At 39.9% G+C, this 13,831-nt stretch overlaps 1 protein-coding gene across 18 annotated transcripts in view; it reads left to right on the forward strand.

Moving 5' to 3' along the window:
- AIG1 (androgen induced 1) overlaps window positions 1–13,831 on the forward strand; it is a 448,408-nt gene that overhangs the window by 236,887 nt on the left and 197,690 nt on the right. For 2 of the 18 annotated variants that reach the window (XR_012801081.1, XM_075597130.1), the window contains exon 4: window positions 5,897–8,492. The exons of 11 other annotated variants lie outside the window; for them this stretch is intronic. Coding sequence is in view for 3 of the 7 variants with exons in the window: in XM_075597130.1 (XP_075453245.1) it covers window positions 5,897–5,911 (15 nt within the window). In the remaining 4 variants the exon portion in view is untranslated. 5 more of the 18 variants (XR_012801080.1, XM_075597129.1, XR_012801076.1 and 2 more) reach the window with 4 other exon arrangements.

Consider the following 13,831-nt stretch of genomic DNA (forward strand, 5'->3'; position numbering starts at 1 on the left):
GAGCCGGAGAAGCTACTGGAACATATTTCGGAGGTAAGTATCTCTGGAAGCAAGGGGTCCCTGGAGCTGAAATTAACGGGGATCAGCTCCGCTTAAATTGTATATATTAAAAAAGCTTTTTTAATAAAATTGCCCATTTGGATTGTTTGATAAGAGGCAAAATACCCTTTTATACATGCTGTATATACAGTAGCTGCCATTACCACTTTTTCCATATACTGTAGCATATTATTTTTATTTTACGAACCATCTCCTCCAGCAGACTATAACAATATGTTCCAGCAGACTATAACAATTTAACAAATGCAATTGAGTTAGCGAACAATTAATGTAAGTGTTTATAGCTTGTGGTGCTATGTGTACGATTCTCCATCCCATTAATGTTAAAATACATCCCTTTGGCTAAAAGCTATAGTATATTGTGTGTTTTACAAAGAACACAGCTGGTTTCTGTAATAGACTATATGCAGCTCGTGAGGCCTATGATGAATTGCATTGTTTCCTTAACACCGTAGGCATAAAATCTTAGTAAAATGCATGTCCTTATTGTAATCCTAAATAAATAATTAATATTGAAAACATTGGCAAATGATGCAATTGCATTCTTGCTAGATAAAAATACTGCTGGGAATTTACCACTTTTAATTGAGTTTTGCTCCAGGGCTAAATAGTTGCCAGAAAAGCATAAGAAGGATAATTTAGAATTTGAATAGGTGTTTTATATATAAATGTATATTTTCTATACAATGTAGGAAATACACATTCGATCAACATCTGAATATGTCGTAACATATATTTACTCAGATGAAATTAGTACAAACTCATGGTCAAGGATATGTTTATAGTTTCTGTTTTACACCATGCTTCTCTTCTCTAACTCTTTCACAAGTTTATCCCCTGCGGTCTATTTCCATCTCCAGGAGAAATGTTATCATTGCAGAATGACTGAAATTAAATTCTCAGCTATATAGGGCCCACAGACAAAATGCTTTTCCCAACTGTTAATGGTGCAGTTCCTTCTAGGACCAAAGTGAATTAGTGGCAGCTGCATGTTTAATGGTTTAATTTTATAGGTATATAACCCTTCTTTCCTCAGACCTTAGTCTGATACCTGTTTTTGAGGTGGGGGCCCGAGTCCTTTATTTCTAAATTCTTTGCCACATGTGGCTTGAGGTCAGACAATGGGAAACAACTCTAAGTTCCGCAGCTCCCCAGTGATAACTCCGGGATGGAGGGGCACTAACTGCCTGCTCTGTTCCGGAAAAGGAAGAGAGCAGGCAGGAAGTGCCTCCTCCCCCCACCCCGGAGTGATCACTGGGGAGCTGAGGAACTTAGAGTGAATATACTGCTGTGCCGGGGGCAATTGTGTGGACACACACCATTGGAGATATCCCGCTGTGTTTGCGGGAGACTATCACACGCCTCCAGCTGCAAGATTTGAGCTCCGCACTGGCAGAATAACTACAGGAGACTACAGCTTATGTCCAACGCACATATTCTACTGATTTGTTATGAGTGACCTGATTTTAGCTTGCGGTAATAAACCTTTTATTATTTACACTGTGGAGCCAGCGTTGTCGCTTTTTGTTTTTTAGAAGTATCGAGGAAGGTGGTTGATCCTGCGGATAGCTGTCTGGGAATTCCAGTTTTTTTTTCATTTATTGTTATTTCATTTTCAAGGTTTTATTATCCATTTTGGCTTTCCCTTGCCCACCCTTTTTCCTTTTGTTTCTTAAACCCTTTCCCATTCTCATTTCTCCTTGTCATATATGTTGTCTGTTTGTTTTTTGTGGTATGTCATTGTGGCACAATTTATTTAAAGTGGGTATTCCCTCACCGTTATATTTGAATAGTTTTTATCATTGATCATCTATACTTATTTGGCGCTGTAATTTTATGTTTTTTTTTAAATATATATACATATTATGCATACTTAGGAATTTCGTGGTCCATAACATTACATTACTCCATGTTGAAAACATGTTTGAGCAGAGAGAGAGTTGTCCCAGAGTATTACTTAAAGGAAACAAACATGGAAATATAGGCCTGTCAGCAGCACCTATGCGTTTCAGGCAAAAAAGCCCTTTATCAAAGTTATATATATATATATATATATATATATATATATATATATATATATATATATACAGTATATATATATATATATATATATATATATATATATAAACAAGAAGAAAGAAAGCGCTCGATCCTAGTGTAATATGAAAAAATACACAATTTAATGTTCCCAGTAAAAGTCCAACAAATTTAAACTCACAAACAAAAATAGTAAATCAAGCATGTAATGAGTAATACTCATTCATCAGACGCCATACACTAGCTGATTGAAGGAGGACATCATCCAACACTTACCTGCAAGATCCACCAGATGGGAATCAACTCACACACGGCCGTGTGAGTAATAGAGTTTTACTTGTCTAAATACCTCAGTCACTGTATCACTAGTTATTACTGTATTCAGACCACATTCTGTTTTCTCTTCCATCTTTTTGCTGGGTATTATTCGCTACGTGAAAACTCTGTTGAAGCACATGCGTTGACCATAACCACCACAACTCTATCTACTACAAGAGGATCCAGAGATGATCCTCTCTTTTGGTCAAGCAGCAGTGCAACACAAGGGCTAGTATATTTTCTTTATTTATGTTACCTTTAGCCCTATTCAAACACTAACATACTGTATCTATTTCCTTGAACATGTTACAGTTTACACCATTGAGGGAGCGCCCCAGTTACCCAGTCCTATCACAGTCGATCGAGCCTGAAGTCACCCAGGCTCGTGCAGATCTAATCCCATTTGTCCTACCAACCCCTCTTAAAGGCTCCTCTATGCTCAGTCCTGCCTCTTCCACAGCCTTAGTTATTGGCTGATCCTATGTCCATAATAAGTCACATGTCTATGGCACACTGTAGAGGAACCTGGCAGGGAGCAGTGTGAGTGTATTGCTTGCATCAAACAAGGGGTTACAGGTAAACAAAAGAATGCACCAAATAGTCAATGAAAAGTAAGACACCAACACTAAATGTTCTGAAAATAATTAAATGTATTCAATATAATAAACACATTATACAAAAGATCAGTCAAAAGTATTGCAAGGATCATACAGAGAATATATACAATGTGAGTTGCAAAGCTTAACATCTGAATAGTAGATAACAATACAAAAACCTTACCAGCAAATAGTAACAGTCTGACACCCTAGTGAAAGAGACTCAGTAGGGTGTCAGCCTGTTATTTTTCTTACTATATGCTTGTTAGCTTTTTGTATTTTTGTATTTTTGGTGTTTGCTCATTTTGGACCTTTTAGAGCAAAGATTTTTTTATTTTTTTTGTAATTTAAAGTAGGCAGGGTTATTTTTTGCCACCAAAAGAGTCAGTGTTGCAAAAAGGGTGCAATTAATATGGAGAGTCCACCTAAACCAGTGACCCGAAAGTATGGCCACGCCTGTTCATGACTCTCCGATGAGAGTCAAGGGAAAGAGTTAGACCCACCACTAATAGTCTTGATAGTGGAGGGCCTTTGTCATGAGAATGGAAAGGCACGTGTGAGTAAGTGTGCTGAAGCCACACTCTGAGGAGTACCCTAAGCTGGACTTTGTGCTTACAGTTGAATCCATATTTTTTACCACGTCTGAGTCACTACTAGGCTATAAGTATATTTAAGTTTCTCTTCCCCATGTTCAACTGAGAACAAGACTGAATACAGTGCACAATACAGTATCTACCACAACTCCAGATGTTTACACCAGGGAAGAGGGGAGCAGAGACGAAGATATCTCCCAAAGAAGAATGACCCACAAAAGTTGCTCTGGCTGAGATACCCAGGAAAGCAATAGCGCTGAAGGTGTGTGAGGACGCCTCTGTGATTTTGTCCTTCACAGAGCCAAGTTGCCCACTGTGTAAAGGGCAAGGATTATAAAGATGATGCTGCAGCACCTGAGTTTGCTGAAGCTGGCAATTCCCAATCAGCATATTTTAGAGATAGCTGGAACAAGCCTGCAGAGCCTGGATCTACTTGAGCAAGTGTCCCTTGATCGATATATTTGTCTGGTAAGATGGGAAAGGACAGTAGGGTGGTGAAGCGAACACCACAGATCGAGCTGACCCAAATGTCTGCTTCAATGAGGGGTAAGGTAGGGCATTGGTAGGGAGGGTCTGTTGAATCCTCATGAAGAAAAGGAGGCTTATGAAGCACAACTAAATGCTATCAGTGAACAGTTATTTTACAGTGGTGATGTACTGTGGGACATGACCCTAGGCGAGGTACCTAAAAAGGAACCTTTAATTTGAGTTTTACCGGGAGCTCCTCTCAGAAGAAACTTAACTTGTTTCAGACAAGGTGAGTGAATGGTACGGGACAGAGTCCAGGATACTTGGGAGTATGAATATCCTTATGTACCTGTGGGGGCTATGGACGTTGTTGACATGTTCCAGGGCTAATGGCTTGAATGTAATGAAAAGGCATATATCACCCGTTATGGCCATGCAGCTATTGCTTCTAGGGAGGACCGAGTGTCCAAATCAATACGGATCTGGCACATAGGCCGCAGTATTTCTAAAGATCGTGTTGAATATGTGGACAATGCGAGGTCTAAGAGGGTCAATTTTTTTGGAAGTATTTGACAGAAAATGGGAATGTGTAGGAAATGCGATCCTGCCCACTATTGGTGAAGTAAGCCCCCTTACATGTCACGTGCTCACTGTCATAGTATAACACCTGTATTCTGTTGCTCGGCCATTGCGCTGTCACTGCCCATACTTTACCCCTAGCAGTTTGCTGCCCCTGTGATCGTATTTGTATATTATATCTGAAGCATTGCATTATATCGGGTGTATAAATATGTTATTTAGTGTTGTATTATGTCTGCTACTGTGATAACATTGGGTCCAAGGATAATTGTATCTCTGTATGCAGCCACATATGGTATACCATGTATCTAGCAGTAGACATAAATCCCCAAGAAAAAGTAGTACACTACTTAGAAACGTCATGTCAATTTCATAGCAGGTTTATTAGGACAGACAGCAGATGCAGATAGAACATTTCCTGAAGAAAGGTCCAAATAGGACCTGAAATGTTGTATCTGCTTCTGCTGTTTGTCCAATAAACCTGCTATGAAATTGACTACAGGAAGTTTGTAAGTATTGTAATGCTTTTTCTTGGGAATATCTGTCTACTGCTTTTTACATGCGACTTGTGTTGGCTACACAGACAGTCTTTGTCCCACATTTTTCCCATTTCCCCATTTTTTTCTTATATCATGTATGTAGAAAGTATGGTTCAAGTACTGCAAATTTGTATCAGCTCTATATGTACATACTGTATGTTATTAGTGTTATGACATGTGTAATATTGTGGTAGTAGTATCCTTTGGGGGCTACTAGTTAGTATAAGGGTTTTTAAGCTGAGGGGGTTTTAAGGTAAGGTGACCAGGGTAAAGTTTTAAAGCTGAAGGTTTTTGTTTAGCTTACGTTTTTTAGGCTGAGGGGATTTTAGGTTAAGGGGTTTTTAGGGTTAAGGGGACTACATTAATATATTAATGACGATAACCTCAACAGAATGTTGTCCATAGAGGGAGTTCCTGAAAAATCTGCCCCGCCCCCCGGAGTTAAACTTGATAGTTTACTGAGTAAGCACATTTTTCTTTATTGTCTATTTACATTGCCCTACAATCTTACCCAAATATTTGGATTTATAAGAGCAGTTAAGGAGTTTAGGTGCATTTTATACACTTGGTGCCTTCAGTCAAACAGCTGTTACCCAACCAAGCAGTCACAAAAATAAGCGGAACATGTTACATTATGACTTTGAGCATTATGTCTTCGAAATTGTTTTTCCAAAATGTGTGAATCTTTAATTACATTTTCTTAAAGGTACAATTCCTGTAATTTACAAAAATGCAACTATAAGGGAGTGAAGGAGTTGACTCCCTTTAGACATCAGGAAACTACACACAGGTGTCAGGTTTTCTACCTGAGCTATGAGCTATATGTAATGAACTCCTGATTAAACATGGTTTAGAAGACAGGAAGTGAGCACCTGTCAGAGTTCCTGTTCCTGATGCAACAAGCACGGAGGGTCACAGAAGGCTTGTCTGAGACCTGCTGGACCCACATGCCAGCAACCGCTCCAAGCCCACAGGGACCCAGGCTTCTTGTTCATCAGAGGGATTTGCCTGGGACCAGTGGAGAACCCAAAGCCCCACACTGCATAGAGGCCTGCACAGAAATAGGGCAACAGACTTCTTGGGAGCAGCAGGACTGCAACGCCGGCATCTGATGTGCCTCGAGAAACCGTAGACACCGGACCAGCACACTAAGATAAGACTTTATATATTGTTTTATATGTTTTGGGACTGGGAACTGGCATATCCAGCTAGTCAGATAGTTAGGGCCTAAACTGTCTATTTAGTCTCCTAATGTGGAGTAGGTTTTCTTTTTATGTTTTGTGTTTTGCCTTAAAGGGGCAGTGTCCCCCAATGTTTTGTTGTGGAGAAAATAAAACCACTCAACATTTTGGTTTACCCTGAAATGCATCTTGTGGACTCTTAACTGACCTCGCTTACAGGCCGCTCCGTCACAGCAACATTTAAAAAACAACTTAATATAATTGTCTTCAATAACTAATGTAATCCTGCCTTAAACAAACATTTTTATTTTTGTTTTTTTGGGGAAATTAAGAAGAATTTTCTGCTCATTGGGACTTCTGATTTTAGAAGTGCTTATCGATCTATCTTACAGAATCAAAACTTGTGGGTGACCCAAAGCTGAACCACGGTCATTTTTGCTACAATATTCCATCAGGTCCCACGTCGTTGCTGTCAGTGAAGGCGTCCGCCTCCACATGGGATGGACTCTGACTGTAGGTTCTCACCGTAAGGAGAGTCTCTGTATGGCGGTTCTAGTTCCAGACCACAGACCTTGCACACCTGGCGCTTGTGACCGGCGTTCTTTGTCTAGTTATAGCACTACTGGGGAAGTGTCCCTAACTATGGACCTTCCCTACAGCAGCCACAAGTTAAGGGGAATCGGGCCTAGCTGGGGCCTGAAGGGGAAATCTAGGCCTAGTCTCAGGGCCATTGGCACCTGAGACACTACCTTACCCTCTTCTCCAGCTCCCGATTGGCGTGGTCTCAGGCATGCCAAAAGTATCAATCTTCTGCTGCCGAGATTCTCCTAGCCCTAATGGCTGCCTGGCAACATGTGACTAACAGCACCTATGCACTATGGGGTTTGTAGTCCCTCGTGGAGCCCTGTCTGTAATGGTCGCCACACTCGGGTGCTCCTGTGCATGCGCGCACATCCCTAATGGCCGCTGCAGCTCCAGTACCTCTCTGCGCATGCGCAAGTAGTTTCTGCACATGCACAGCCTTTTCAAGATGGCGGAGCTCCGGCAACCAGCTCGCCAGTCGCCTCGCTACCTGCACCAAAGCACCCAGGTACCAGGAGACCAAGGGGAAACCGGGCAACAAGTAAAAAAATTAAGTGAAAATAACCAATATTTTACTCTTTAAACATACAGTATCACACTACCTTTGGTTAATTTTGTCTCCAGGAGAAACTGCCCCTTTAAAGTGTTAATTCAATTTGAGTTGTTAGTTTTTTGTTTTAAAATATGCAGCAGCTGCTTAGTTTTAAGGAAATGTAATTACCTGATCTGCTAATCAATCCATTCTACCGTGATCGATCGACGTCGATCCTGCTTTCCAGGGTTAACAATATGGCTGCCTATTTCAAAAGAGGAAGTGCTTTGCCTTTGTAAATGGTTGCTATAGGAAAGTGTGAGGAGGGAAAGAATGCAGTAAATATTATCTAATACTACACAACTGATTTAGATTTTAAAAATCACATATAGGATTTTGAATGTATTGCTGCTTCAAGTGGTGTTGGTGTTCAACAAACCAATAATGTGCTTAAGTTAATTTATAAATTCATACTTTATATGACAATGACATTTTCACTGGTCTGAAAAAAATGTTAACAGCAGTTTAGTGAATACATCCCTATAGCTCTTTTTAGACATTGGGTTTGTGATTACCAACGGGGGCTCTTGCTGTCCTAAGGCCACGTCCATAGTGCAGGATATGGTGCGAACTACATAGCTCGTGCCGAAACAAACACTAGGACACCAATGCTTATTTGCATAGTGCGTGCACATGCGCTACAGGGAGAGCGGCGCTTCGCAATACAAATGAGTTTGTATTTCAAGCGCGGCGATGGGTCACACGGAGAGCGTGGAAGCTAGCGCGTTCTACTATGGACGCGGCCGAAGAATTGAAGAAGCTGCACACAACCATATCACGTTTATTTTTGTCTGGTCTAAACCCTTTGTTCTTCTTTATTTATTTCTTATGTATTTTGTATGTATTTTAATTCTGTTCACTTACTCTTATAGGAGTCCTATTACACATACAACTGTTTCAGACTGGATGTATTTGCTTCGACACCTATCATGAAAACCCAACTCTCTTTCCAGGGTCTGTTAAAGGCTGATCTCGAGTTGCTGAAAAGAAAACCTACTTCTATTTAGTGATGGAATACTACGATTTTTCAGAACATCAGCAAAAAATGAGGAAATGTTCAATATAAATCTCATGGTGCAGATGCAAAAATCTGATTACACCATGCCAAATTAAATGGAAACAAATACAACAATTTGTTCTCTTCAGCCACAGAACAAGCCTGCATTGTGAGCTATGAAAAGAATTACAGTGTATATATTATGCAACATTGGATCAGCTGGTTGGTAGTAAAATATGCTTTCAGTTTTAAAATGTAAGAGACCAAGAGGGAAAATTATGTCAGGGAAAAATCTAATTTAATTATTCGGTGCAGAACATCCTTGGCCAGCTCCTTTTATCACTTTAAGGATTTTTATTCAATTTGACTCGCCTATTGTATTTACACAGAGTTACTTTCCCCCCCAAAATTGTGTGTGCTGATTTGTGCCTATAATAAATGATAGAGGGTTTCTAAATTTTAAGATAAGCACTTTAGATATCCAAATATTATTTTTTCAAACATTTCTTTACCCAGGATTGAAGCAGGGGGTCTTCGGAGCTGAACCCCATTAATCAAGGTAGTCGCTCCGGCTGAGCTTTAAATGTTAAAGTTCCCGCGTCACATGGGCCAATAGGATGCCGAACCCGATGATGTCACGGCTTCCTTTTGGCCAGCAGGTCGTGGGAACTTTGTACTGCGGCCATAACGTGATCCCTGGCAGCCAAGCTGAAGGGCTACCGGTACCTAATACAGAAGTAATACAGGGGGTCCCCAGAGCTCAAATGAGGGTTCAGCTCCGAAGACCCCATGCTTCAAAGCTGCAGACCAAGCAATATTGTACGTGTGTTTTTATAATAAATCACTTCTATAGTATGAGAAAATACTTGTAGCATTTTTTTAAAAACAACTATGAATTACATGTTTTAATGTATTATAATGTAAAGCATGTTTTTGTTTCTATAGCAACCATTTACAAAGTCACATCCCCTTTGTCTTCTGAAACAGGCCCTGGCACACCCTTTTTGAGTCCTGTCCTCACCCTAACAGTGCACCAATTGTATCTAGTGACTGCCTGGTCACATGATCTTCCCTACAGAACTTTTCATCTTTGGTCCTTTTCTGCTGCACTGACATCTTTTTAGTGAACCTCTGAGACGAATCTTCACCGATTGATCACAGGAGAACGGATCAATCATCAACTTAGCTAATTACTTATCATTGTGTGGATTGTATTGATGAACATATTAAAGGGGAAAAAATATAATTTAAAAAAATGGCAGGTTGGACTGTTGCTTTAATCCTGGGTAAAAAAAAACAGCAGTAGAGAGGATATTAGCATACTCTTCCAGTATCTGAATAAAACTGGCATTCAATACAGAATCTTGCAAACAATTCTTTTTTTTACCCTAAAATGTCAAAGCATATACAGTGGCGACAAAAAGTTTATTAAACCCAATGATAATTATGCAAATTCCATAGTTTTTCCATGATAACCTTCTTGAATCAAAACCAGTCTTTTCTTAAATATAAAATAGGGTTTATATTAACCAATTCCATATCTTTTGAAACAAAATATTATATGAATTAGACAAACAATGAGTAATTAAGAGTCAGGGTATGTGAAAAAGTAAGTGGAACCATGGTTTTATTAGCTAAATTAAAGGGCATAATTAGAATCAGGTGTTTAAATAATTAAGTAGATCTTCAGTTGGGAGTTTGGAAGGCCCCACCCTAAATGAAGATCAGAAGCGTTATGAGTTTGGTTTTCACCATACAGGTGTGTGGAAACATGGCATGCCACGATCAAAAGAAATCTCTAAGGACCTCAGAAAAACAGTTATTGATGCGCATCAGTTTAGAAAGGTTTACAAAACAATTTCTAAGGATTTGGGGCTCCATCAATCCACTGTCAACAAATGGAGAAAGTTCAAGACCACAGTCACTCTACCAAGTAACGGTCGTCCTACAAAAATCTCTCCAAGAACAAATCGGTAAATCATCCAGGAAGTCACAAAGAACCCCTGAGTAATATCCAAGGAACTGCAGGCCACTCTCGCGTTGGCTAATTTGAGTTTTCATGACTCAACTATCAGAAAAAGACTGAACAAGAATGGTGTTCATGGAAGGATAGCCAGAAGAAAACAAGTGCTCTCTAAAAACAACATTGCCTCCCATCTGACGTTCGCTAAAGAGCACATAGATGATCCACAAGACTTCTGGAACAATGTTCTCTGGGCAGACGTGTCAAAGTTAGAACTTTTTGGTCTCAATGAGAAACGTTATGTTTGGCAAAAACAAAACAATGCTTTTGAACAGAAGAATCTCATCCCAACCGTCAAGCATGGTGGTGAGAATGTGATGGTTTGGGGCTGTTTTTTGCCTCTGGACATGGTCGGCTTGTCATCATTGTCACAACCCAAAATTCTGCATTGCATCAGAATATTCTAGAGGAGAATGTCAGGCCATCCGTCCGCGGAAGCGAAAGTTTGTCGTGTAGCAAGACAATGATCCTAAACATACAAGCCAATCTACAAAAGAATGGCTAATGAAGAAGAAGTTCCTCGTTTTAGAATGGCCTAGTCAAAATCCGGACATAAATCCCATTGAAATGCAGCAGGACCTGAAGTGAGCTGTCCATTCAAGGAAGCCCTCAAATGTCACTGAGTTGAAGGTGGAATGGGCCAAAATTCCTTCAAACCGATATGGGAGACTGACCAGCAGTTACAGGAAATGCTTTGTTGAAGTTATTGCAGCTCAAGGGGGCGCCACCAGGAAGTACTGCATCTAAAGGTTCACATATTTTTTCACACATGGATATTGAATGTTTAATCATTTGTGAATAAATAAATGATGAAAACATATCATGTTTTTGTGTCATTTGTTTGATCAGGTTATCTGTATCTATTATTAGGACTTACAGTTGATTAAGATCTAATAACATTTTAGGTGTGAAATATGTGAAAATCTTAAAGGGTTCACAAACTGTTTCTCGTCACTGTATGTCCTGAAGGAATGATACCAAATTACTATTTTTTAGAAATTTAGGGGGCAATATATCAACATAATAAAAGTCTGAATAGAAGTTTATTTTGACGCATTGCTTTATTTGCTGCTTGCGTTTGCGTAAAATGTAAGAACGTGTTTCTTACATTTGACACAAATTGTTATTCACAAAACTTTATGCCACCTCAGACCTGGCAGATTTTGTGGTCGCAGAGTATACAACATGTCATTATAATCTGTTCATCATGTGACTTGTCCCCTAACTCCTATTGACAGCCCCAAATTTCAAGCTGACACACATGGTGCAAAACTTGGAGCAAAGACATTAGTAGATTGACACAAAGAGACGCAAGATCAAAATGAAGCAATTTTCAACAGTTTTGCTCCAAATATGCCTTGATAAATCACCCATCAATGGTGTAAAACTGAAATTGCAGTGGAACAGAGCAGACATTTTATCTTCGCAATGGAGACTGTTTTAAGGTGAAATTAAAATAAGGCTTTATTGCGCCTTTCACTTTAAACACAGCAAACATGTAAATCACCAAACAAAATCCGCTCCACTTTGAAGTATATATACTGTACACTTGTAGTCCAGCTCTCTTTAACTGCGTGGTTACGATTCACCGGCCCAAATCATAGAGACATTTATATATATATAAAGACATAGATAACAGTCTTATAAGAAAAGTCTTATCTGTCTCTTGTAGGGGAAGGCTTCTTTGTTCTCCTGGTGTCCACACCTTTTGCGATAAGGCAATGTCAGGATCCAGGTTTGAAGTACTTTCCCCTGTGTCTTGCTGGCAGCGTGCAGTCTCTTTTAGGCAGGCTCAAGACGTCTGTGTTCCCTCTGCCAGTCTCATCTGTGAGACTCAGGAACCTCTCCTCTGTCTGTCTCCTTGTTCAGCTCACATGTGTGCTCAGGAGTCTCCCCTTCCTGTCTCAGGAGGAGCCTTTTCTCTAACAAACCTCCATTCAGCCAGGTGCTGGTCAATTAACCAGCACGCTGCTGAATTCGAGGCAAGTTTTCTGAACAGGGATAAATCCCCTGTTACAATGACAAAGAAAAATTAACTCAAAAATACAATGTAGAACTTGCACTCACCTTTCCACTTATTTCTTCTGGTGCTTTGGTCCAGTACACTCACCATTGTGTACAAAAAAGCTCAAACAAAAAACCTCTTTAGACCAGCACTCAAATTGTTTTTTAAACTATACTATATACTCTGAAGGGTATTTTAAAGGAAAATTACCTCTCCAAAGCATTGTGTCCACTCATCCATATATATCAGGTCAAATAGGCTTTTTACTTTCTCTGCAGTCATAAACACTTACATCATCGGAGCAAGAAAATAAAGCTACCAGGAAACAGGAGGAGAAAAAAACCTATAATTGTACTTAAATAGTATCAGAGACGAAATACAACATCACAATGCCCTAGATTACAAGATTGTGTTTTTCTTTTCTAATACTATTTTTAAGTTCAGATAAAAGATACTTTTGTTATAAATCATTACAGTTAATGGTTATCGCTATATTTGAAAAGGCAAATTATATGAGAAAAAGATCAGCAATCTACACTATTCAATGGCTTTATATCTGTTATTAATGCCAAGTAACAGAAAAGAAAAAAAGTAGAGGAAATATATTAGCTAGAGTTGGTACTCAAATTTCAGCTACCTCAGATAAGTGATAAATTGTATTACAATTACTCTGATAAGATAACAGCTCATGTTTACTAAACTGTGCTACTTCATATGACATCTTTCCAGCCAGAGAGGACACCCTACAGCCCATTAAAGTAAATAGGCCATAAGGTGTTTTGTGGGACTGGAAGATGTCTTATGAAATAGCACTGCCTAATATGGGCCAATTTATTTTGTCCCAGGTCAACAATGACTCTTTATTGATCAAAGATGGATGACTAACATAACCCCACACTAGTGTTGTACCAGGTCCTTAAAAGTGACGGGTAACGGGGGAAAAACAGAAATTTGCCGGGCAGGGTATCCGGGTACCATGCTGGGTAGTTTTCCCTTACCTGCAGCCGGCAGTGGAAGGTGAGGAGGACCACAGAGACATCCTGGTTGCTGTGGGAGCAATGGCAGCATCCTTCAGGCAGTGCTATCATTCTTCAGCCGATGGGAGCAGCAGAAGATGTCCTTCACAGCCGTGCCGGTTGGAGTAGGGGAACATGTGACCAGAGCAGGAGCGTTATTATTGGACAGCCGGGGAGGAGCGCTCAGCTCCAGCTGTCCAATAGTAAGGCTCCAGTCACATGTTCCCCTGCTCCCACCAGTATCG

The sequence above is a fragment of the Ascaphus truei genome, chromosome 4 (genome assembly GCF_040206685.1).
Source record: "Ascaphus truei isolate aAscTru1 chromosome 4, aAscTru1.hap1, whole genome shotgun sequence".
Taxonomy (NCBI): Eukaryota; Metazoa; Chordata; class Amphibia; order Anura; family Ascaphidae; genus Ascaphus; species Ascaphus truei.